This window comes from Lacerta agilis, chromosome 6, assembly GCF_009819535.1.
Source record: "Lacerta agilis isolate rLacAgi1 chromosome 6, rLacAgi1.pri, whole genome shotgun sequence".
Lineage (NCBI taxonomy): Eukaryota > Metazoa > Chordata > Lepidosauria > Squamata > Lacertidae > Lacerta > Lacerta agilis.
The window spans coordinates 2,111,631-2,137,228 of NC_046317.1; the positions used below are offsets into that span (position 1 = coordinate 2,111,631).

At 46.6% G+C, this 25,598-nt stretch overlaps 1 protein-coding gene and 1 long non-coding RNA gene across 2 annotated transcripts; both read left to right on the top strand.

Moving 5' to 3' along the window:
• Positions 1 to 9,537: 9,537 nt before the first annotated feature.
• On the top strand, positions 9,538 to 10,663 carry LOC117047946. Its single transcript, XR_004426786.1, has 2 exons — positions 9,538 to 10,434; positions 10,607 to 10,663. It is a non-coding gene; the product is annotated as an uncharacterized LOC117047946 (long non-coding RNA).
• Positions 10,664 to 14,927: 4,264 nt separating this feature from the next.
• GLUL (glutamate-ammonia ligase) lies at positions 14,928 to 24,807 on the top strand. Its single transcript, XM_033151197.1, has 6 exons — positions 14,928 to 15,118; positions 18,009 to 18,170; positions 20,499 to 20,645; positions 21,793 to 21,920; positions 22,076 to 22,275; positions 22,897 to 24,807. The coding sequence occupies exons 1-6, from the start codon at positions 14,953 to 14,955 to the stop codon at positions 23,213 to 23,215; spliced, it is 1,122 nt and encodes a 373-aa protein (XP_033007088.1). The 5' UTR covers positions 14,928 to 14,952; the 3' UTR covers positions 23,216 to 24,807.
• The last annotated feature ends 791 nt before the right edge of the window (positions 24,808 to 25,598 follow it).

Genomic DNA, 25,598 nt, shown 5'->3' on the forward strand with positions numbered 1-25,598 from the left:
TTCCTCCTAACTACCAAAGATCTCCTTAGAATGTCCTGGAGCTGTTCGTAGACTCAGCAGAGTCAAGAGGTGAAGTTTCCCCCTGAATGGTAGCACCTCCGGTTCCTGGTACTGTAGTGCTGCTGCATGTTTGAACTTTCTCTGTCCTCCCTTCCCAAAATAACCTCTCTGCACATAGGAAAAAAGCAGCAAGTCGGCTAGGAAGAACTCCTGTTCTTTGTGGGTGGGTGTATGCATGACTGTGTGTAGGGAAATTCAAACATACAAACATTCATTCCCACTCGTACCCTAAAGTGGAACAGTCCAGGAAATGTTCTGCCATTTAGTTCATTATTAACAGGCCTTTGCACATCCCAAAACACACATTACCCTAGCATGCATGTTGTACATGTGACCGTGGAGTTATGATATTTGGGCATTAATTGGAGATTGTTTCACACCAGCCCCACCACAAGCCCAGCACATACCTCTAGAGGTTTATAGCACTACTCTTCCCCTGTTGCCACCCTCTGGTTACACAGGGGAGTGACCAAGATGATCAAGGGTTTGGAAACCAAGCCTTATGAGGAACGGTTGAGGGGTATTTCTAGCCTTGAAAAGAGGAGACTGAGAGACGATATGATAGCCATCTTCAAATATCTAAAGAGCTGTCACATGGAAGATGGAGCAAGCTTGTTTTCTCCTACTCCAGAGGAGGGTAGGACTCAGTCCAGTGGATTCAAGTTGCAAGAAAGGAGATTATGACTAAACATGAGGAAGAACTTTCTGACAATCAGAGTTGTTTGACAGTGGAACAGAATCCCAGAAAAGGTGGTGGACTCTCCCACCTCGGAGGTTTTTAAGCAGAGATTGGATGGTCATTGAGATTCCTGCATTTTACACTACGGGGTTGGACTAGATGATCCTTGGGTCCCTTCCAACTCTAAGATTCTAATTTTCTATTATTCTCTTCCTTAAAAGCCTGGGGAAAATAATTAGGAACAACCACTAATTCCCAGTCCATGATAGGATAAAATTGTTAGTTATGTACACAAACATAATGGCAGCTAATAGAGTAAAATTGACTTTGTAGCTTGTGGTGATAAATGCATTATTCACATTGCTAGTGTAACAGAGTCTTGTGGCACCTTGAAGTCTGACTAAAGCCAGTGGAGAGCCATCATTGTCAATGATACAGAAACAGATGGAGAGCAATGGCGTAAGGCAGATTTCCATGTTCCTATGTAGTGCATGCATTCTAACAGCAGGTGGCAGAATGAGATAAAAAACCATGCATTCTAACCTCAGAGTTTGTGGAAAGTGCAGCAGGAAATCCCAGTGGCATGCTAAGAATTGTTAATACAATGGATTTTCTTCCCAAATCTGGATTACAGCTTCTTATCATCTCTGACTTAGATGTTGCAATAACTCCCAATTACTGCCACACAGTCACTGACGTATGCGGATTAAGTGCAGGGCTAGCACTCCAAGAACCCGCAATCCTGATACCAGAGACACCGGCCTCCCCGCCCTGCACCTCCCTACAGCTTTGCAGGGAGACTTTTAAACATCAGATGACCGGGTCATCTCAAGGCCCGGTCAAGGCCTGATCCTGTAAGCAAGGAAGAGCCGTTTTATGCAGGGTCCCCCAAGATGCTACTTGGTTGCTGCCGCCAAGCAATGGCATGCTTCCTCAGTCTCCAAAACAACCCTGACGAGGGGCAGTGGCTGACACAAGATCACCCAGTGAGCTTCACGGCTGAGAGGGGATTTGAACGCTGGTCTCGCAGGTCCTAATCCAACACACTTAACACCAGGTGGGCTCCATAATTGTGTTCTCTGCTCTATGCAGTCATTCTAGCTACTGTGCGAATGGTGCCAGGGGGAGCCTCATGTCATGAAGTTCAAGTGACCAAGAGGAAACGTTCCCCTTTCTAGACTTTTATGTTAACCAGGATGTCTTGGGCAACACGGGTGCCAAATCTCAGCTTGCTGTTCAGTGTAGCACAAGTCTGCCGGCAATTGCAATGGCCTGTGAGTTTAAGAATCCGTTTCAAAAGTCTATTATTTTTCACGGAGTATGTACCATGCAACCCCAGCCTGTAGGATGCAGGACTAGTATTCATTTCATTTCATTTATTATATTTCTATGCCACTTCCAAACCCTGGAGTAGCAGTAACACACACACACACACACACACACAGAGAGAGAGAGAGAGAGAGAGAGAGAGAGAGAGAGAGAGAGAGATTTCCTGGAGTTCCCACCCCCCCTTACCATTGGTCATGCTGGCTGGGGCTAATGGGACTCAGAGTAAAACAGCATCTGGAGGGCTAAAGATTAGGCAGCCCTAGCATAGGGAGAACATGGGGGAGAAAATCAAATCTGCACTGATACTAGAAAGAACACGGTAACGACCCTGCCTTCTGCTTGCCTATGATTGGCCTGGTCTTGTCCTCTGCCCACAGGCCTCTGGACCAATCAGAGGGTGGGGAAGGACAGTGGGCAGATTAACCTTGTAATGCTTGGCCAATATCCCACCATCATACTACGCAGGCTGTGTTTTCACCAGTATGGTAGTCACACTGCACCTGGACTCAAATGGGGTGGAGAAAACTCCAAAATGTCACTCTGTGGCACCCTGTGGTTTTTTTGTCCTTCAATGAGGAGGGGCGGAGGAAGGAGGGGGCGATGGGAGCGCATTGGCCCCATTGGCGCGATCCCGGTGGGGTTCCATCACAACTCCCCCCCCCCCACGCTGGTGCCCCGCCCCCAGAACATGTGCCACGCCCCCACAGGCTCAGTGCCCCGCCCCCAGTATGTATGTCCCGCCCCTTTGGGCAGCGCGCCCCCCCCGTCTGCTCCCCAGCCCCGGTGCCGGAGAATCGAGCTCTGCCACTGTCAATGAGACATCAATGTGTTTCATCATGGATCACTTTAGACTGACATTCTCCCCAGCTTCAGGATAGCTGAGGCACACACTCGTCTACTGAATTAAAATGAGGCGTTCATCATTCTCACAGCCAGAACACCTTTTTTTATCAGAGCATATAAAAGTGAGACTTAACTGCCCTACTGCTCCTGATTCTGCAGGAGTCCTTGATCAGAACATGGCCTCTGATTAGAAGCAGGCAAGTCCTATGCAATGGTGCATGCAGAGATATAACAGGCCACCTCCTCTGAAGGTTAAGTCATTCTGCAGTCCCTCTGCATTGGAGTGACGGAATGGTCATACCTGATCCAGATACGTCACGGGGCACAATCACTCACAGACCCATTTGGGGGGGGGGTTGTTTGGAAGAAGGCATGGCCTTGATAGCAAATCATGTAGAGCTGGAGCTGAGAGCTCTCTCTCTCTCTCTCTCTCTCTCTCTCTCTGTGTGTGTGTGTGTGTGTCCCCAGACACCGAGAAATTGCACCCCAAATAGAAGCTTGCAAAAGGTGTGCATGCTTGCATGGAAGTAAGTTTCAATAAATCAAAGTTTCAATAAATGTGAGGGCGGCCCAGGAGCTTGGTGGCCCAGGATCTTGCTTTGCATGCAGAAGGTCCCAGGTTCAGTCCAGAAGGAGGGCTGGGAAACCTCGGAAAGCATCCTACTCAGGTAAGTGTGAAAATTACCTGCTCCTTGGTAAGTGAGCACAGGACTGACACTTGCTGCCTGCCTCAGGCCTCTTTCCTCCCCATCTGCCTTCTGAGGCCACTGCCTCTGCATTGCTGACACACGTCATAGTCAAGCCTATCAGCGCCAGATGGAGCTCCTTTTGCGGCGGGGGGGGGGGGACAGAAGAAAAAGAAGAAAGCTTTCCAGCGCTACCTAGATAACCTCCTGACCTTCGCTACACACACACACACATTTTGAAACCACCGACCATCTACCCCTGACCTGGCAGCTTCATCAAAGGCAGCAGGGACCTTTTGTGAACCTTTCAATATTTATTCGTTATAAAAGCAAATTGAGCACGTAGGCTTCTGTGCCTGAGAATTTCATCAGTCCTGCTACCTGGAAGCCAGAGGCTGTAAATCTGCTAGTAGATGAGCATAGCTGATGCATTCTGCACCAGTTCCAATCACAAACGTGAACCTGAGACACAGAGGGGAAAGACCAGGATATTATCTACAGAATCCAATGCAAAAGTTCTTCCTGGGCTGTATTCTGCAAGCAGCAGCTGCACAACTGAATGCTCCGTCTGAGTGACATATCCCTACATATCTATCTCAAGAATTGCCTTGAGCCAGTCTTTAAACCTCTGCTAGTAAGTAAACATGTTTGGAGCTAAGGGAAATGGAGTTCTCCAAGATCCCTCACTAGAGGGGGCTCATCTCACACTGGCTTCTCAAGTCACCCAGCCTCCTGCTGTAGCTTTAGTTGGTAAACAACCTTTGAAAATAGCTGGGGGGGGGCAATATGAATGAATGCTGAACAAGGGCAGCTTCCAAGACACCTAAGCACCTTTGAAGAACCTTTGTTCTGACATGCAATGAACAGGAGGTGAGGCAAGAGAGTGGGGAAGGGACAAAAGCTGACCCCTTCTGCAATTCCTTTCTTTGCAACACAGAGAAAGGGAAGATTGGTACCAAGATTAAAAAAAATCCTTCCAGTAGCACCTTAGAGACCAACTAAGTTTGTTCTTGGTATGAGCTTTCGTGTGCATGCACACCTCTTCAGATACACTGAAACAGAAGTCACCAGACCCTTATATATAGTGAGGGAGTGAGGAGGGTACCAAGGTTAATACTGGGAGAACACCTGACATTCTGGATTAGCAATGGAGAAAATGGATTTTTAGCAAGCACAGCTTGTCATGTAGGAGTCAGGAAAAGCATGGCACCCCAAATTCCCTCTTCCACGGGTGCTTCCAAACAGGGCCTTAATATTGCAACTGAGCCAAGTCTGAGGAGCACGTGACCTGTCTGGAGGCACCTGACATACCTAAGAAACTCTTGACATATCAAAGAAACAGATATCGGGCTTGGGACACCATCAAACTGGTCTACAGCCTCCAAGCCAAGTTATCTGGAGTGTGTTCTGCAACAGGCAGTTGACGAAGGCAGGGAGCTGCTTTCTACCAGAGCACGGGTCAACCGGACTGGAGGCAGCTCTCCTGGGCTTCAGGCAAGAAACCTTCCCAAACGTACCTGGGGGAAGGAGACCTAATAAAAGCAGGTCTGGGGTGGGCAGGACTCCTCTTTCTCAGTTGTCTAGAAGAGGGAATTTCAGTTGGCTAGCTATGGCTCTGCACCCTCTTTTTCAGAGATGAATCTGGGAACTTTTGTGGGCAAAGTACATGCTCTACCACAGACTAATTAATTTGCAATGCCATTTTGAAGAAGATAATCGTAATAATTAATTTGTGTGCCCCCCCTCTCTGTCCCTAGCCCAGCTTCTCCCCTAGCTGAGCAATTAGGTTCAAGTGACCAGATACGAACTTGTCTGAATAATTGAAGGCTTGTCTCCATTGTGAAATAACTGACCATTTGATGTGATCCCAGACCATGGCATCAGACAAAGCACTGTCTGATGTGAGGGCTTGGAGAGTTGAAGAAGAGGCAGGGGGAGCCCAGGAGACTCGAGGTGAACGGAAGCCGAGTCTGCATTAGGGCTTGCCTTCCTCCATCAACTCGATCCAGCTCCTCAAAGAACAGGCAGTAACGGGAGCAGCAATCCACAGCTGCCATCAGATGTTCGCTGCATTTGAGGGGAAAGGCTCTATCCAGACCAAGACCTTCCAGGTGCTGTGGGACTCCACTTCCCATCATCCCTGACCATTGGCTGTGCTGGATGGGGCTGGGGGTAGTTGGAGTCCCATAGCACGTGGAGGACGCCCTGAGCTAGCCTTGATGGCTAACAGCCTCCATGAATTGGTGCAAACCTTTCTACAAAGCCATCTAAGGTAGGGGCCACCACTACATTTTGTAGTGAATTGTGTAAGCTAACGAGAGGCTGAACAGAGAAGTGGCTCTCTCTTGTCTGACCCAAACCTACTACCAGTTGATCTAGCATTACCATGTGCAAAAGCAGCACAGAGTGGTATACACTCAAGTTTTACTCAAAGCACGCTAGTGGAATTAAGGCACTTAACTGAGAGCTCATGCAGACTTCCTTTCATGCCATTTTACTGCTGAATTGGACCTGCTCAGCTTCAATTCTGTGTAGTCACACTGCTTTCTGGGCTACCGTACTTTGCCTCTTGTTTCCTACACAGCTCCTTCTGCTGTCAAGCAAAGTCTTTAATCCGTCATTACCACTTGCCCAGAGCCATCATATGAGGTTCATGAGAGAAGCTCTCTCTCTCTCTCTGTCCCTCCATTTCCACAAAGTATAAAGTGACCATACACTTAAAATCTTAGGCCTTTTAAAGGGGGAGGCGTGTAAGACATGAAATCGCTTTGAGATGTTTTATGGAATGTGATTAATAAATGGAATTAAATAATATATAAAATGTAAGAGTTGGCACTAAAGGCATGACAATCTCTTGGGCTAGGACCTCGGCAGTAACAATGCAAAAAGAAGTTGGGGGTGGAGGACAGGACCCTGTCAGTGGTGGCCCCAAATCTTTGGAATTCCCTCCCCAGGAAGGTGTATTAGGCCCCCTCATGGGCACTTTTAAAGCAGCGTTGGCACTTTTAAAGAAGAAACTGCACCTACCCACCACTCAGCTTTTAGTCCGACACTTTATTTGGCTTTTGCTTTAGGAGTTGCAATTGTTGCCACTGTGAATCTGTAAGGGGTTTTCTCTCTCTTTCTTTTTGATCACAAGTTTTATTACCTGATGGGTTGCATTTTCTTAACTGCTGCAAAACGTGGGTTGAAACAAACGCCTTGTTTAAAATTCATTAAATTAAGACCAACCCACCCACCCAAACAAAAGAACGCAGCCCACAGTCACTCCAGCAAAATGCAAACACGAAAAAAAACAACCCAAAGCAACTTGACTCCCTTGCCCTGCCTCTTGGAGCTGTTTGCGACGCTAAGATTTCACGTCCCAGCGTGCAAGTTCATATGTTGTTTCAGCGAGCGCGGAGAAAGTTGCGCAAAGGCAGCTCCCGAGGTGTAAACATTTCGGAGAAAGCTGCCCCCTGTCCTCGCTTTCCAGGACCTGTTTCTTGGAAGAAACACCCCGATCCTGAAAATCGTGGCACTTTCCGTTTGCTTTGCATCGCCCTTGCAGCGAGACTTCGCCTTTACAAACACGAAGAGAGACACGTGTGTGTGTGTGTGTGTGTGTGTGCCCCCCACCAGCATTACACAGATTCATGAAGTGCTACAGGGAGACGGTAGAGTAAGGTAAAGGTAAAGGGACCCCTGACCCTTAGCACCAGCCGCGGACGACTCTGGGGTTGCGGCGCTCATGAAGCCTTTGCTACAAAAAAAAATCAAAAACCAAGCCCCTAGGAATTCACTGGACTTGACTTCCAAGCAAACACGGCTAGGTGGTGAGAATCCGGAAATATGCAGGAGGGGAAGCCTTAGCAACTGGTGCGAAGAAGCGGTGTTGTCATCAAATCTTCTTTTTCAGACCGCCCCCCCCCCTTTCTTTTTTGCACGCTCCTTGCTTCGCATTGCGGCTCCTAGTCCCAAGAAAAAAATAAGTGAGCGGGGGAACCCAGCCTTGCCCTCCCGCATTTCTGCTCCAAAACAAGTACCCTCATTCCCCGTTCCCGCAGGAAACACACACCCCCCTTCCAGACCGAGACTCGGAGCGCTTCCTCGCGAGTCGGCGTGGCTGCAGGGTTGCACAAAAAGCAAAGGCAGCCGCGTGCAAGGAAAGGGGGGAGTGGAGAACCACCACCACCAGCACCCCAGTCCAAGTTGGGGCAATGATTGGGGCTTGTCGATGCGCGGGGCCTGTTTTGCAGGTTTGGGGGCTGCTGCTTTAACGCGCGTTAAAGAGCCTTTCTGTGCAGCAGCAGCAGCAGGAGCAGCGCCGCCATGAGAGGCCGGGCGTCTTCTCCTCTTGCTTGCAGCTGCGCGGAGGTGGTGGTGGTGGTGGGGAGGCTCGTTGTTTCCCTCTCCCCTCCTCCCCCCCCCTTTCCCGGGGGCTGGGCGCCGCGATCCCCCGCGTCAGCTGATCCCTGCCCCGGCGCCCGCCCGCGCGAAGCCAATCAGAGAGCCGGGGGGCTGGCGCTGGGCAGCGGTTAAAGGAGGCGGCCGCAGCGCTGCTCCTCTAGAGCCGGAGCATGGGAGGGCCGCGGCCAAACTGACCAGCCACTCAGCCTTCCTCCTCCTTCTTGTCCGCAGCAGCCCAGACCTGACCATCTGCCTGTCCATCCTCCTCCTCCTCCTCCTCCGCCGCCTCGGCTCCCTCCGCAGCAGCCGCCGAGGTAAAGAAAGGGCTGCGATCCAGCAACTGGGAGAGGGACAAAAAGGGGGCAGCCTTTCAATGGACTCTTCAAGGGGTGCGCGCCCCGCTCTCCTCTCCGTCTGCCCGGGTGGGCGTTGCGCTGCCAGCGGGAACCTGCTTGGGGGTGACTGGGGACTGGAGCCGGGCTTATTTAGGATCTTGTTGCGATGCTGTTCACACGGGTTTAGGGAGGAGCTGGCGGGGGGGAAGATAAGCGTGTCATTTGCTTGGAGAAAGTGGGGGGGGGGGCTTTTTGTGCCAGTTGGGGTGGGGGGTTGAGTGGATGTTTGGAAGCAGTTGGCTTTTAACATCTGCCTCTCCATAGTCCATTCCTCCCCCCCCCCCTTTCCATTTTCTCTCAAGATATGCCAGCTAAGCAGGTCTTGTTTAGTTTGCATTTCTCATCAAACTCTGATGACATCCGTTTCTGTCTGTGCCTCTGTTTCTGGAGGGACAATGGGAGCTGTGTGCCTGGGAGGAGTGTATGCAAAAGGTTACCTTTCTTCTTTTTCCTCTGAGACACGAAAAGCAGGTTTCTCCAACCCTGATCTGTGGGGCTTCCTTGTAACCGGGAAGCAAAAGGAATTTTTAATACCTGTGCTTGAGTAAAGTGGGGGCAGGGAGAGGGATTGCTAAATGAGGACGAGCTTGAAAGAAACTTTTTCTTTTGTATTTCTTCCGCAATCCCTTTCTACTTCAAACTTTTCAAAGGCATGGTAATCTCCAATCTGGTTGCTTTTTGAATTTCCAGGATCTATAAAAAAACAAGAGTGTAAGTTGCTCCAGGGAGCCTGTGGAAATGCTCCTCGGCCCAATGTGTTTGGGGTGGTGGGATCTCCAGGAGGGGAGTGGACATTTCATCACATACACACATGCAGAAAAAGCGAACACCTGAGTCAAAGAAGCCTCTGCATTAGAAACTCTTAAAGGGGACCCACCTGGAGTGTCACTGAAGGGCTTGTCTTTGAAGATGATGCACGGAGCAGAGGGGGACACAGTGGAAGGACCGAGGGGGTGGGTTGGGGGTGGGTCAAATGCACATGGCACACACCACTTCACCTTACAGATCCATTTGGAAAATAAATCCTAAAGTAAATGTAGGTGCAACCGTAGGATCATATGTCTGTAAGGTCCAACTAAAATGTCACGTAACTACGAAAGCTTGTTCATTACCTATCAAGAGGTTTTTAAAGTGTAGCTGTGACGGCCACCCAATATTGTATGTTCAGTGGGGAGCTGGGCTTGGACTCCCACCTCCTTATCAGTATTTGGAGTATGGCAAACTTGCCTTTGCCTCCGTGGCATATGGGAAATGCCCTTCGGTTGGAGAGCACAGGAAATAAATCCTCCTGAGAGAATTTAGACACCTCAAGATAAACAGCTTGCAAACAGTCGAGAGTGGAAATGGGGAGGCTTTGCCACATCTGTTAGCAGATATCCAGGATTACCTTTCCTAGAAGGGAACAGTTGGACTTGATCAGAGGTAACCAATGTGGTGCTGTTCAGATGTTGCTGAACTGTAACTCCCATCATCCTTGGCTGGGGCTGGTGGGAATTGTGGCCCAACAAGCACTTTGGGTATCTCTGGACAAGTTTGCCATTTGTAGTACAGGTATGTACAATATCGCATGACATATATTTGTACTGCATATGGCTCAGGGTGGGTAGATGATCCTGACCTTGTATGGTGGACCAGTGAGATATATGCTACATTCATGTGCAGGTTGGTGCCTTTGTAGGTGTCTGTTGGCTGTATTTATCCCAGAAAGCAAGATACAAAGATATAGGCAGTACAAACAGAGTTCTGCTTTAGTTATGCTAAATATTTGCTGGTGGGGACCATTGATCAGTTTTTTTCATGTGGAGCTACTTCATAATAAGTTTTTTTTGGGGGGGGAATTAGTAGAAGAGCATACAGACATGTCTACCACTACATAGAATTTTCCACACAACCAAGAGTTCTGTGTGAACTCAAAAGCTTGCATAGTATCCTGGATGGTGGAGCTACAGTCAGTCAGCCTCTTGATGAATATATCTGCGTAATATATTCTTGTTATATTTCATCTTCTAAATTTTTAAGGAGTAGGCATAAAGGCCTTCACACTAAAAATAAGGTGGGAAGATTAAATTTTGCATAAATTTTCCATACATTTAACATTTCTTCAAATCTTATACAGCATTTTTGGACTTCCCTCTACCACGTCTAGAGATTTCCATTTTCTAGATTTAATCTTGTATTTTCATTATTCCACTGTTACTTAAACAATCATCACTAATTATCCTGAGGTGGGAAGTTATTTTTCAATGGAAATTCATTACAGATATAGCTAACACTTTCCAGCATAAAATAACTCCAGTCCCCAAAAGATTATACCATGATGTATTAATCTTCAAGGTGCTACAGGACTCTTTGTTTTTTATTTACCGGAGAGTCAGTAAGGGAAAGTTGGATGAATGCAGAAGATAAAAGGGAGAAATGCATAATAATTAAATGAAATTGTCTAATGAAGCATTTGGAATGTTGTTTAATTGTGTTATTTTGCCATGCTTTTTATCACATACTAGCAGCCTCACTGGGCTGCTAATGTACATAAATTGACAATACAAATTCCTGTGTTTGGAGGAACATTAGGTTCCCAGTGTTTCAATGTCAGTTTTTTGTAGCTACCAGAAAAGTACTTTTTGTGCATCCCAAACTAGAGAGATTATTAGTGGAGTTCCTGTTTAACATCAACCAGGACCCTACAGCCTTCACAAAAGGGGACCTTGATCCACTGCAAAAGTAGTTGGAAGTATCTGATCCCATTACAGTATGAGCCTCTGTGTCTACTCAGAAGTAAGCCTCGTTTATTTCAGTGAGACTCACAGGGGAGGTGTGTATACTGTACATTGTCTATGAAGATTGCAGCCCTAGTTTCTCTTAAGAAAACAAGAAGTTACTGGATAAGTATTGGAAGTTCATGATCTGTTTGATTAAAGAGCAGCATACAAACTCCCATTGGGAAGAACTTCTGATCTTGAGCCCGAGTGGTCAAGTGCTTCAGAGTCCAGCCTTTTCCTCCTATCTGTGCTGTCCAGTGAAAATTCAGCACAGTGGAAAATATGTTGTGCATATTTAAATCACACTTCCCAACTTGAGAAAGTTTCAGAGTTGGTCCAGGCCTTTCTGAAATCTCCTTTGTACAATAGGTATCGGTTTCATGTATATCATGTTTCAAGTATGGGAACAACACATTGCTGGATGGGACTCTCAGATGCTAAAAATAGTACAGTATTAGTAGCAGTACCCAGTTTACAGCAGGATGGTGCAGTTGAGCTCATTTTTTTTAGCTTGCTGCGGAATTGAGTTGTTCGAAACGTATATCTGGGAATCATGAGCTCATCTGGAATCTGGGAGTTGTTGAAGCTGCCCCTGTGGAAGGATCTCCACATGCTGAATTATGCCATTAAAAAAGTGCCCGGCACATAGGCAATGCCATGTTCAGCACTAGCGTTCCTGTCGTGCACGCTACGTATATCTTACAAGCATGTTTCCGTTCACTCAAGGTAGGAGAGATTGTGCACAGGTTCTAATGGATTTGAAAAGTCTTAAGTAGATCATTGCGACTGCCTTTCAATATAGTTCCACCAGTAAAATATATTACTTGCACTGGTTTGTTGTAGTTTTCCAGGCATGATTCAAAGTGTTGGTTATTGCATACTCGTAAAATGCTTATAATTATGACTGGGGGAGGTGTGTGCAAAGGAAGGGCTGGACCTTGCAAGGGCCCTTAAATGGATGTGTGTGCATGGAATACTTTGCAGAATCCATATCAAGGTCATCCCCTGTCAGTACTGGAGGGCACATTTTACCCTTATTGTTGTATTGTACCCAAGTACAGCACTTAAATATCCACCCAATTAATCAGTAGCATTTTGCTTATATGGGAGAAATGAGGTCTCATTGGGGCAGGTGCATGTTAAATCTTCACAGAACTGTCCAGGCTGATCCGCTCCCGATTATCTCTGCTATTCAGAATGAAGCTTGCCGCACCTTCACAGCCCCCACCTGGGTTTTGCTTCTTGGTCATGGGGTGGAATGCTGAGAATAGGCTCACGTCACACAGAGCCTGGGCTCAAAGTACCACCAGATGCTGTTATGTTCATGAGAGGCCTTCATAACTCCTTCATAACTCCTACCTTCTAACTCATCCCAGCTGAGGAAATTAAATTAGTTTCTCTTTAGGAGACAGATGAAAACTTTCCTCTTCAGGCACGCTTTGCGGATGTGAGATTTAATATTTTGCTGCTGAAGATTTTGCCTTGTACGATGTTTTCATGGACTAGTTTTTATGGCGGACAGTTAATTTGGAAAGACAGTGGTGCATTTCTTAAAACATACATTTTCTCACCTGGTCTAAGGGGTTTTTTTGGGGGGGAGGGGGGTTGTAGCTTGTGCAGTTTCCTGGCATGAGTTTGTAGTAACAGCTAATTTCAGTTGTTAGCAAACAACTGATAGAACAGCATAGATATAACTCTAGAACAATTTAGATTCCTTACTTTAAAAATGGAAAGTGCAAGAAGCAGGCAAATTAAAGATGACAGTGACACACAGATTCCAGTATTAAATTGAAAAGCACCGCTGGATATGACACCCTGTGCTCTCTGGATTCCAAAGTGGGCATCACTCAATCCCAGTTTTTTATATGATGAAAGTCCTAAACGCCTAGCATTGCAATACTGGAAGTGCCAGTAAGGGCCGAATTATTTGGGACTGTGTGCTTCGTTTGTATAACAGTGTTCAAAGTTAAGATTGTGGAATTTAGGCAATACTGCCAGCTCCTCGTTCTTTAACAGCAGGCATCGTTGCTCAACCCACAACCTGACATACAGTAGGGGAGAGGGGGGCACCTTTCAACAATTTTTACTTAAGAATTATTTGTGAAGTAATGCTGCTTTAAAAATGAAAGTTCTAAGTACCATTAACTAAATTCATACTTGAGGTATCCTCTCAATTTTTGCTGTAGTTTCTAGACAAAGGCAAAATACCAAATTTTACATTTTTAACGAAGCATGTACTTTGTTGAAATCTGCCCCTCCCGGGGGGCAGTTATCAACGGGAGGTGGGGTACATTTCAACAATAGAAAAAAATCTACTAATTTCATATATTTTACCAAAATAAACTTCATTCACAAAATAATATAGTTATTATTATTATATAACTGCAGTGATTCCCGGATTGCTGTAAGGTTCTCAGTTAGTTGCTCATAAGTAAGCAGCCAGAACTCCGCTGTTTACTTTAAAGATTTTATTGTGCAAACTATGTACAGTGCAGAGCTAAAAAGTTCATGTCTGTATCAAGCGGTGTCAGAATCCGGGAATGACCCCTTCCGGTTCTGACCCCAACAAAAGAGTTTCGGTATGCGAAAACCCTGCCTTCCATCCTTTCTTTTCACTCCACGACGTCTTTGGGGCGATGGAAATTGCGTTCCCCCTGCATCGCCCTCGGGACTGTGGGAGTGCTGGGACTCTCTTGCATCCCCAGACCCTCTACTCCCTTTCCCCTGTGAACTCTCCCCCTCCTCGCTGGACGTCTCGCCGCTCCTCTCGCTACCAGAGGAGGATTTGCTACCAAGGTGGGACTGGGGTTCTCTGTAGCATCCGGAGAGCCCTTCCACCACCTTGCGCTGCAGCGGGGACAATTCCCTGACATAATCTGAAAGAGCCAAAATAATGGGGCTAAGCATTTTAATTATTAGGATCTTAATATTAAAACACATGTCTTAAACTGTATGAAAAGTAACATCTTAAACTTTTCAAATCTCCTAAATTTATACTTTATTTTTTTTAATTCAAAAACAAATAATAAATTGTCTTGAATATTTTAAGTGATTATTAAAATTTTAAGAGGAAAAAAGATTTTATTGATGCTTCTAATGAGTTCTTTGTTTATAAATTCTATTTAAAGCAAGAGTAGGCCTAACAAAACGAAGTTGAGTGTTTTAAATGTAACAACCCTGATCAGGCCTAATAGTCCTACTATAGACTGTTATAGGCCTAGGCTCATCATGCTTCATGTAGCCATCAACTGTAGCCTAAAATTATGCTGAAACTTTTTAATCCAAGCTAGGTGTTGATCTAAAAAATTACAAGTCAATTTTCATAATTACTTAACGGTAAAATGGTAAGGGGCACCATTCAACACTGTTGAAATGTCAGCAGTTACTCATACTGAAAGCTTATTGGCTGGCATATTGGCCAATCATTGTGCAGTATTAGAAGTCAGATATTCCAGTTGTTGAAATGTACCCCCCCCTCCCCTAACTAATTTTGATTGACGCAACTGTGTTGACTGCAGTGTGTTCATATGTGCATATGCCAGCAAAAGTGTAGCTTTCATGTCACATGAAGCATGGCTGCCTTTAGATTCCATTTGCCCATCCATGGCCTGATTTCCAGCCAGTGGGAAAACCTGGCAGCTCTGCACAGCTGGACTCTTACCTCGACTGCCTGGGTTACCAGAGAGCATTGTTGCAGCTAGGAAAGTGTCCCCCCTTGCTTGTTGGCAGGACTCCCTTTCATGGACTCCTTCCCCCACCCCCCCCACCCCACCCCTTGGCTTTACAGGCCTTCAGGAACAGCTTCCGTAGCCATGGCGACCTCTGCAAGCTCCCACTTGAGCAAAGCCATAAAGCAGATGTACATGAAGCTGCCTCAGGGGGACAAGGTGCAAGCCATGTACATCTGGATTGACGGGACCGGCGAGTTCCTGCGCTGCAAAACCCGGACCCTGGAGCAGGAGCCCAAGAACGTGGAAGGTAAGCAGGCGGGTTGGCGGCGTGTGCTTCTGTCCCACCTGTGGAAAAGGACTGCAAACCATGTTGCTGCTGTTGTTTATTGAATTAATATACCGCCTTATACCCGGAGGTCTCAGGGCGGTTCACAGAGAAGATCAACATAAAAACCACAATATATATGATCAAAATGAAAACAAAACAACCCCCCCCCCGTCTATTTGTGATGCCATCTTCTTGCTCTGGCTCTGCGATGCCACCCCGTTTCTGGGCAAGAGCAGCCAGCCTAGCTAGTGACTGCCTGGTGTCTAGGCTGCCCTGTTTAGGGAAGATTTTAATGTTGGGTGTTTTATCGTATTTTTAATATTCTGTTGAGCCACGCAGAATGACTGGGGGAAATCAGCCAGATGTGCGGGGTACAAATAAATAAAATAAAATAAAATAATTTTCTGCATTGATGAAGAACCTGGCTCTTTCCCTGGACTTAAGCATTTTTCCATTGGTTAAAAGACTGGAAACCAGCACGGCGGTGGTGTTTTTATGTGTTTACAGTGCATTGCAGCTCCCCCACCCCAGCCAACAATGTCTGCCACAGTTCTGTGCACACTAACCTGGGAGTAAGGCCCGTTGAACACAATGGGACTTGCATTTGAGTAAACGTGTGCACAATCGCACTGCACACCTGGAAAATGTCAAAGGTGTCTAGTGGAATAAATGGATTGTCTGCCAAAGTTCAGTTCCTTTTTGTGCCAGATGAACCGAATGTTAGTGGAGGAGAAAAGGTGGGGAAGAGGTTTGTCTACATTTCAAAAAGAAGGCAAAGTCATATCTTTTTTCCTTTCAATTCCCTCTAAGACAAGTAGAACCAAAGTGACTTCAAAAAATTGATAAACTTGAACTTCAGCCTAGGCCTTACGCCCCATTGATCAGAACCATTATCCAGTGATTCACTGTTTACTCAAAGCTTGAGTGGGTTGGTCACCAATGTGCGGTGTAATCCTATACAGTCATATATCAGGTTACAGCCGCTTCAGGTTGTGTGTTTTCGGGTTGCGCACCGCGCCGAACCTGGAAGTACCGGAACGGGTTACTTCCGGGTTCGGCGCTTTGTGCATGCGCAGAAGATCCGAATTGCAACCTGCGCAGGTGCGGCACTGCGGGTTACAGACGCTGCGGGTTGCGAATATGCCTCTCGCACGGATCGCGTTCGCAACCCGAGCATCCACTGTATATTTCTGCTCAGAAGAACACACCACTGAATCTAAGAGAACATCATAGGACATAATTCCCCTCAGACTTACAACTCTTGTGCTAAGCTTTATCCCCAGACTCAAAACAGCTGAGCTGTCTGTCCTCCTTCCGCCCCCCAGGATAGGGATCCTGTGACCCTCCAGATGTTAGTTGTTAGATGGCAACGCCTGCCATTCCTGACTGTGGACCGAGTTGGTTGGCGCTGATGTGAATCTCCGCAGCATCTGGAGGGGGTTTTCCATCCTCGGTGAGGTCTGCCCTCTTGCAGGATGTGCTGTGATTCTGAAATAAGCCCACGCGTTACACCTTTAGAGCACCCCACCCCCAAAGGATCCTGGGAGTGGTAGTTTGTTTCTCTGTAAACTACCACTCCAGGATTCTGGGGTTTTTGTTGGGGGCTTCCTGATGATGCCGCTTGTTTGTTCACTCAGTGCCTTGGTGTTCCAGTATCCATCCTGGATCTCGGGTAGGGGGCAGGAAGCAAGGTGGAGGGGGGATAGAGCCATAAAAATTTCCACTGCGCACAATGAGTTGGCCTTTTGTTTGCCCCTCAGAACAAAGCGGCCTCCCCAACACAATAAACAGCATTAGGATTTCTTCACATGTTGCCATGGAGCTGGCCAGAGATGGTTATGAAACCCGCAGAGCATGTATGGCCAATTAGAAGTATTTAGTCGAGTGCTTTGTTTTTATTCCGAGGAGCGAGCGGCTGGCACTGCTTGGTTTAAATCATTTCGCCACCTCAAGCATATGAAAGGGATCAAGCTGGCTGGCCGGCTGGATTAACCACTTTAATGCCAATTCAAATATGATTATACTGTGTGCTCATTCTCTCTCCCGCCAACTCTTTGAGTGCTTGTACCTGGGCCCGCTCTCACGCACACATCCTGCCCTGGAGTGAAAGCTTTGAAACAGAGCAAAACCAAATTCCTGGCATATGGAACGCAGTGGTGTCAGGATCTGGGAGATTGTGGGGGGCAGAGGAGCCTGGCAAGATGGGTCAGGATCTGAAGCCCTGGATTATTTGCAAGCACAGCTGCCCAATGTTTTGAATCAAGCTTCCTTATAAACCTGAGGGTGCGGGGCTTCCTCTTTTAATATAATGGGTTCTGGAGCATCCTAGCTCTGCGCTGAATGGCAGGTGCCTCTGCGTGGATTCTCTGATAATTGTTGTAACAAGCTGTTGGCATGAAACGGTAGCATAGGAACATTGTCACAGACACATGGACTACCCACCAGTGGCAAGGTATGTCATGGTGGGCTTCTAGTTTCTGTTTTGCAGGTGGGGGCAGGAATCAAGCTGCCGCCACCTTGGGCCTGTAACAGATCTTCAGTATCTCCCCTGTTAGGTGGGAAACCAACTTAAAACTGTTTCTCGCATCGATGCAGAAAATCCCTTCATGTGCCAAGTTTTGTAGACATTGCAGGCTTCTGTTTAAAACAAACAAAATTTCCTTCCTAAACAGCTGCTCCAGAACATGATAAATCCCAAATGCACATTTATTCTGGATGCAACTTTCCTATTCCTCACAAGCAGGCCTCATTTCAGCTATGGCAGCAGCAGCAGCAGCAGCAGCAGCACGGCCAGTTAGCCTAGATTCTTTTTCTGGGAACTTGTAGCTGGAGTTTATTGCTAAAAGGCTGCCTATGCTTCTGCTTCCAGATCTGCCAGAGTGGAATTTTGATGGCTCTAGTACCTACCAGTCTGAGGGCTCCAACAGCGACATGTACCTGGTGCCATCTGCCATGTTCCGGGACCCTTTCCGCAAAGACCCCAACAAGCTGGTGCTCTGTGAGGTCCTGAAGTACAACCGCAAGCCGGCAGGTATGTCCAGCTCTGCTCCTTTTCCCTTCTTGATAGGCCTGGGAAAAAGAAAGCGTGCAGAAAAGGAGAAATGAGCAACGAGTCGTAGTAATACTTAGGAAGCTCAGGCCCCGTCAACCTGAGAATGGGAGCCAGGAGATGCGATGCTTGTTCTTTTTTTTAAAGGACAAAGCAAATTCACAGAGGTTGGTATCTGGTGTCGACAGCTGCTAGCTATGACGAATAAAGGAAACCTCTGTGCTTAGAGGGCAGCATAACGGAGGAGAGGATACCTGGAACATAGGAACTTGCTTCCCATGAGACATTAAGCAGCACTTTCAGGTTGTGGCAAAAGATTTACTGTACAAATTAAGGATAAGCAATTTGTTTGTTTTCGGTAAGATTTTTATTAAGATTTTCCCATAATACAATAAGATACCTGAGATATAAAATGAGAAAAAGAAGCAAAAGAAAAGGGGAAAATAGAGAGAAAGATAGATAGATAGCAGAAACAGAGAAACATTACAAGAGAGGGACTTCCAATTTTACATCTGCCAGTCATGTACTAGAAGAAAATAGAATTATTTAAAACATTCAGTCAATGCAAGCAACTGTCTACTCCACTTTCTGATAAACAACATTTCCTCCAAGTTACAAGTGTCCCGTAGTCATTCATTTCCTTTTCTCATGGAAAGTCCATAATAAGCAATTTGGTTGTGGTGTGTGAGCGTCCCCCTCTTCTCGAAGTAAGCATTTTGATCCTCTTTTATTTTCATGCAAGAGTATATACACTGCCAGAGGAGAACTTGATCTGAGTTGACTGCAAGTGATTTATGCTGTAAGCGGCCCAGAGTGGCTGGGGAAACCCAGTCAGATGGGTGGGGTATAAATAATAATAATAATAATAATAGTAATAATAATTATGTTATTAATTAATAATAAATAATATTTAACCCTAGCATCCCTATATAAATGCAACAGGTAGTCTTTCACCTTTTTGAAAGAGAGAAATTTAACATTTCCTTCATGGATCAAGCCAAAGGTCTGTCTAGTCACCAACCTGGTGCCCTCCACATGAGGATTTGGACTATAGATGGTGCTGGGTGGGTCTGATGAGAGTAGTAGTCCAAAACATCATCCAGAGGGCACCAAGTTGGGGAAGGCTGATCTAGACCAACCTTCTGTGTCCAGTAACCTCAGCCATTTGCCTCTGGAAGCTCAGAACGCTGGCGTAATGTTGGCAGAAATGCCAGTAAACATCAGATGCCACTTCCAGTCCACAAGACATTCATTCTTTCAGCTGCATCATCTGATCTGTTGGGTGCATGCATAGCTCCCCCCATGCTTCTTTCTTGCAACATCTTGAACACAGCCATTCTTCTCTTTTAACCACTGCCTCACCTTCCTGCAGAATTCATTTGCAACTTGGAGAAATGACACTGCAGTCACCATGGTGATAACACCGTTGCCAAGGTGACGTTTCAAGCACTCAGTTAAACATAACATTTTGGGTTTGATGCCAGTGTTCAGGAGAGTTGAGCTGTAAAGTTTAGATCCCAGTTTAGCTAGAAGCTTTTTGAATGGAATTGGGCAGTCTGTCTCCCAGCTTCCATTCTTGATATGGGAAATGAGCCTAGAGATCCACTTTACAGGATGACTTTGTGGTCCAATTGGAAAGAACCACAAGATGCTCTGGCCTTTACTGATAGATTGCAACACTCTCTACAGTTCTGAATGGTGTTACTATGTTTTGCTGATCTATGCTGCCCTGATGTCTTACGATATGGTGAGGGACGCAGGTGGTGTTGTGGTCTAACCCACTGTGCCCCTTGTGTTTGCCAGTCAGTAGGTCGGCGGTTCAAATCCCCATGATGGGGTGAGCTCCCATTGCTCTGTCCCAGCTTCTGCAAACCTAGCAGTTCAAAAGCACGCCAGTGCAAGTAGATAAATAGGTACCACTGTGGTGGGAAGGTAAACAGCGTTTCCGTGCGCTTTGGTTTCCATCACTGTGTCCCGTTGTGCCAGAAGCGGTTTAGTCATGCTGACCACGTGACTCAGAAAGCTGTCCGTGGACAAACCCTGGCTCCCTTGGCCTGAAAGTGAGATGAGCTCCGCAACCCCATAGTCGCCTTTGACTGGACTTAACCGTCCTGGAGTCCTTTACCTACCTATGATATGGTGGTCTGTATTCTTAAACGCTGTTGTAAAGACTCTTGATCAACCCTCACCTGCTAGCATTTCCCCCATGCAGGGGAGAGGCATGACAAAACTACCTGCAAGTTCCTTCAGGCAGAGCTTGTGGTGTGCTACAAGTAATACTAATTTGCTTTACACACGTTTTTCTCCCAGAAACAAATTTAAGGTCCACCTGTAAAAGGATTATGGACATGGTGTCTAACCAGAACCCCTGGTTTGGGATGGAGCAAGAATATACCCTTCTGGGAACAGATGGACATCCCTTTGGCTGGCCTTCCAATGGCTTTCCTGGACCACAAGGTAAAGATGCTACAAAGGAAGACCACGGATGGTCTTGAGTTCCTAAGAGCAAATTGCAACCTGCCACAGTTTAGCAATAGAACTTGGGGTTTGTCTGCATAAATGATGGAGGTGTTAAGTGGCAGTTGGTGCTGAGCTGGGTGGAACATTGGCCTGTCTTGGCAGAAGGGTATTCCCTATCCGTGATGCAAAATAGAAATTGAATAGGCTGAGCACTTTCAGTGCAGTGCAGAATTACAGTGGCACCTTGGTTTACGAACTTAATCCGTTCCGGAAGTCCGTTCTTAAACCAAAGCGTTCTTAAACCAAGGCGTGCTTTCCCATAGCAGCGGGGGACTCAATTTACACTCAACAGGAAGCGGAACATGTTCTGCTTCCAAGGCAAAGTTCACAAACCAAAACACCTACTTCCGAGTTTGCAGCGTTCTTAATCCAAGTTGTTCATACACTAAGATGTTCTTAAACCAAGGTACCAATGTATTAATTCCATTCGAGTTTGTTCCTGGTATGAGCTTTCGTGTGCATGCACACTTCTTCAGATACCCATAGTCAAAACAAAATCGAAAATTCTTTCTAGTAGCACCTTAGAGACCAACTGAGTTTGTTCCTGGTATGAGCTTTCGTGTGCATGCACACTTCTTCAGATACCTGAAGAAGTGTGCATGCACACGAAAGCTCATACCAGGAACAAACTCAGTTGGTCTCTAAGGTGCTACTAGAAAGAATTTTCGATTTTGTTTTGACTATGGCAGACCAACACGGCTACCCACCTGTAACTATTAATTCCATTGTTTATGTCCCACCTTTCAAGGCAAGGTCATCAGTTTGCATAAAATTGTAATTGCACAGTTTGCCTTACTGCACGGCTGGATGTGAGATAGTGGCAGAGACCCAACTCTTAAGGTTGCATTCACCACATCCCTCCAGGTAATATGCAGATAAGAGTCTTGAGGCTACATTTGATGTTAGGATTCAAAGACGGCATTTAGAAACCAAAGATATGAGCCGGATGAATGCCTGTCCTGATTCCTGGTACTGATATTACAGGAGCGCCCTTTGCAAAAAGGTATATTCATGTACTGAACATGGTGGTTAGAGATGCTGACTCACCCATGGACTCCCTCCTCTTCCTTCTTGCATTCTGCAGGACCATACTACTGTGGTGTCGGAGCAGACAAAGCCTACGGCCGAGACATTGTGGAAGCCCATTATAGAGCCTGCCTATATGCCGGTGTGAATATTGGAGGCACAAATGCAGAAGTGATGCCAGCCCAGGTAGATATTGGAACCAAAATCCTGAATGTTGGTCTCTCGGCATCGGGGCTCTTTGCAGGTGTAGTAATGTGCAAGGTGAAGGCTGTGAGCAGCATCTTGCGGACCAGTTTCCGCCTCCCTTTCTCTGATTTGAAACCGTCTTCTTTCTTCTGTAGTGGGAGTTCCAGGTGGGCCCTTGTGAAGCAATTGATATGGGAGACCACCTCTGGATTGCTCGATTCATCCTTCATAGAATATGCGAAGACTTTGGAGTCATTGTGTCTTTTGACCCCAAGCCCATCCCTGGGAACTGGAATGGAGCCGGCTGCCACACCAACTTCAGCACGAAGCTCATGCGAGAGGAGGGAGGCCTCAAGTGAGTGTGTCTTCAGACCTGGGGAGTTTTTTCTTAGGAGAGGGTTAGAAAGAGAGATCTTGACACCTTCAGGCCCATACACCTTAAGCAACATAGTACTGCCACTTGTTCCAAAAAAAAAAAAGCGCCTTCCAAATTCTGCAGGAATTTAAAATATCCAAGCATGCACATATCGCAACAATATACAAAACAGAAAGGAGATTGGTACATTTTCATGTGCCTGTATTTTTCCTATTTCTGGTACAGAGTATGACTAGGCAATAGAGGGAAATGCATCGTTTTGCAATAGCCTACTGCTTTTATATTATTGGCTTTCTTGAGCTGCCATTGTTGAGAAATAGCCTTGTGGTTCGGAGGCTCAAAAACCCCCTGCTATTAAAGAATTAACTGGTGTCTGAGCATGTGTCAAGAATGGGGCTGTGTGCATGCTGCAGTTCTATGGGTCTGGAGAAGTGCCAGATGCAGCAGTGGACACACCATCCAGTTTCCCGGCCCCCTTACATAACTCCAGTAATAGTGACCTGTGGCCTTGAGCAAAAGTTGACTCTCCCGATGACGTGCTAAAGAGATTGAGAGGCCCCTCTGGCCATCTCAGCATCCTGCCTCTTCTCCTTCCCGCAGGCACATTGAAGAAGCCATTGAGAAGCTGGGCAAGCGCCACCAGTACCACATCCGTGCCTACGACCCCAAAGGGGGGCTGGATAACGCCAGGCGCCTGACCGGCTTCCACGAGACGTCCAACATCAACGAGTTCTCTGCTGGAGTAGCCAACCGCGGGGCCAGCATCCGCATCCCGAGGAAAGTGGGCCAAGATAAGATGGGCTATTTTGAAGACCGGCGACCCTCCGCCAACTGCGACCCATACGCTGTGACCGAAGCTCTCGTCCGCACTTGCCTCCTCAACGAAACTGGGGATGAGCCCTTTGAGTACAAGAACTAAGTGAACTCTGTCCCACACAGGAACCCACCCATCCCCTTCCCCCTTCTGCATTTTCTAGATGTTAATTCTCGAGGGCATGAGATAATACCATGTCTGTGCCTCCCCCCAACCTCTCTCCCCAAAATTTACCCTCTTGTTTCTTCTGGGTGGAAGAGGGAAGTCTTAGTCTCTTTCAGTGTTTATTCTGTTGTTTGAGAGGCAAGGAAAAGGAAGAGTAGGCATTAGAGGAAACAGTCCCCAGTTAACCACTATTTTTGTCTAATCCATTTGTATGTCTTGACAGGATTTCGGGCACTTCCAGGGTCAGACAGCACAGCGGGGGAGGGGGATGCTTAAGCAAAATGCGTGTGGGGCACATTTGTTGTGCTCCTCGCTCAAACGTGCCCTTTGTGAGCCCTGCTGAAAGGAACAGGAGATAGGCAGAGTGAGGGAAGCCCCTGGCACATCACTTGTTCACTTCAGTGGCACTTGAAAATTGAGGCATTCAGCAGCCTACCATGGAAAATAGGAAGGTGGCTTAACCCACACACAGCCTGGGTCCACACCCAAGCTCTCTCGTGGGCAGAAGGGTGTTTTAATAGCCCCTTACTATGAGATAGAGGGGCATTATGCATGCCAACCGTGGGGCAATGTTGGGCATTCTTGCAACCTGTGGTCAGTTGTCGTCGTCCCTGTAAGACCAGGTCTCATTCAAAAGCTGTTGCAGCAAGTTTGATCTGTTTTGGAAGCTGTCTTGACTTTTCTGTTTCTAACACAGAGTGAAGTAGTGTTGTTTTTTATATTTTAATGCCTGAAAAGGAGAAAAAAGTTTGTGCTTTCTTTTCTTTCGAAAAAGGTCCACTCAATCAGCCATTTGCAAAAAGGCTGAGTTTGCTAGACAGGTGTCTGTTGGTTAAGGAGAAAAGATGGGGAGGGGAGAGAGAGAAAAAGAAAAAAGAGCTGCTTGTTTCCACCCTCAAAAGCAGCTTTGATGGCTTGTTATAAGCAAGGGGTATCCGTTTACAAGTTTATAAGTGAAAATAGGTATTAATTTTTTAATTTAAACTGGAGCCACCGGGGTTGTCTCAGCAAGGCCGCGTGCAGCTAGTTGTGGCAACAAGATACAACCGTGCTTCAGATAAAAGGAGTTGGCTGGTCAACTTGAACCATGTTATTTGACAAGTATTTGGCGGGGGGTGGGGTGGGGTGGGGGGTGCGGTAGCAGGGTCAAGGAGTGTGTTAAAATCTCCAGTAGGATTTGCATGTTGACTTAAAAGCGTAGCTTTTGATGACTGCACCGATGATGAAGAAGAACAGGTGGGAAGCGAGATTTTTAGAGGATTTTTAAATAACACGTTTTTAGGGGTTTCTAAAGTTGTACAGTTTTGCAGAGGCCGCCGCTGCTCCTGTTAGGTACATCCTGGTACATCCAGAAATGCTTCTGCCAGGACTCCACTAATGAAACAATAGTTGCGCTCAGAGGTAATAATGCCTAGTGGGTTCAAACGTTCCGGGATTTTGTACTTTGGTATCTTGGATAGTGCCAATCATCTTCCGCTGCATTTGGACTTGAAAATAGGGTGGGGTTTTTTTTGTAATAAAAATTAAAAAATGAAACCCAGTTGGAATTTTCTGCCTCCCGCTTTTTCCGTGTCTGCCTGTCTGTGTGTACTTGGCTTAATTTATTACTGGGGTGGGAAACTTCAGCTCCCAGGGGCATTCGTAGCTGCTGCCCCTGCGCACAGCTGCTGGTGGTGAACTGTTGCGACTAATAGATTCATAGAGGATTTGCCCATCTATCTGATCCTGTTTGCGAAGTTCCATGAAGGCAGCAGGCACCTTCAGTACATCTTGCAGCAGGTTAAAGAATTATGGATTGTATGGCTATATGTTTCCTTTTCTGTCCTAAACCAGCTTTGTTGGGTGACACTGCATTCTAGCCCAAAGAGAGAGAGAAGAGACTTCCTCTGATATGGTGCATGATTGTACGTCTCCCTTCAATTTCCACACTTTCCCTTTCTGAGGTTTATCAAAAAAGCTGCTGAGTAGCCAAGAGTTGCAGCTTAATTTTCATGGCAAGCAGCTATACGAATAGTAAGCCCTGACCCCACCCATTAGGGAGAATTTCCATTTATAACCCCCCCCCCTGGGAACTTGCCTCTGAGTCAACACACATAGGAATGTGTTCTCAATCTTAAAACTAAAGTCCTGGAGTGGAGGTGGTGAACTGTCACTCCTTCACAAAGCTCAAGCTTCTTTCTCTACAGTCGTACCTTGGATCCTGAATGCCTTGGTACTCGGATGTTTTGGCTCCCAAGCGCCGCAAACCCAGAACTGAGTGTTCCAGTTTGTGAACGTTCTTTGGAACCCGAACGTACGATGGGGCTTCTGCGGCTTCCGATTG

Coding starts and splice junctions, on each gene's coding strand:
- GLUL (XM_033151197.1), top strand. CDS start 14,953: ATGGCGACCTCTGCAAGCTCCCACTTGAGCAAAGCCATAAAGCAGATG. Junction 15,119..18,008: donor GGAGCCCAAGAACGTGGAAG/GTAAGCAGGCGG, acceptor TTCTGCTTCCAG/ATCTGCCAGAGTGGAATTTT. Junction 18,171..20,498: donor GTACAACCGCAAGCCGGCAG/GTATGTCCAGCT, acceptor TTTTTCTCCCAG/AAACAAATTTAAGGTCCACC.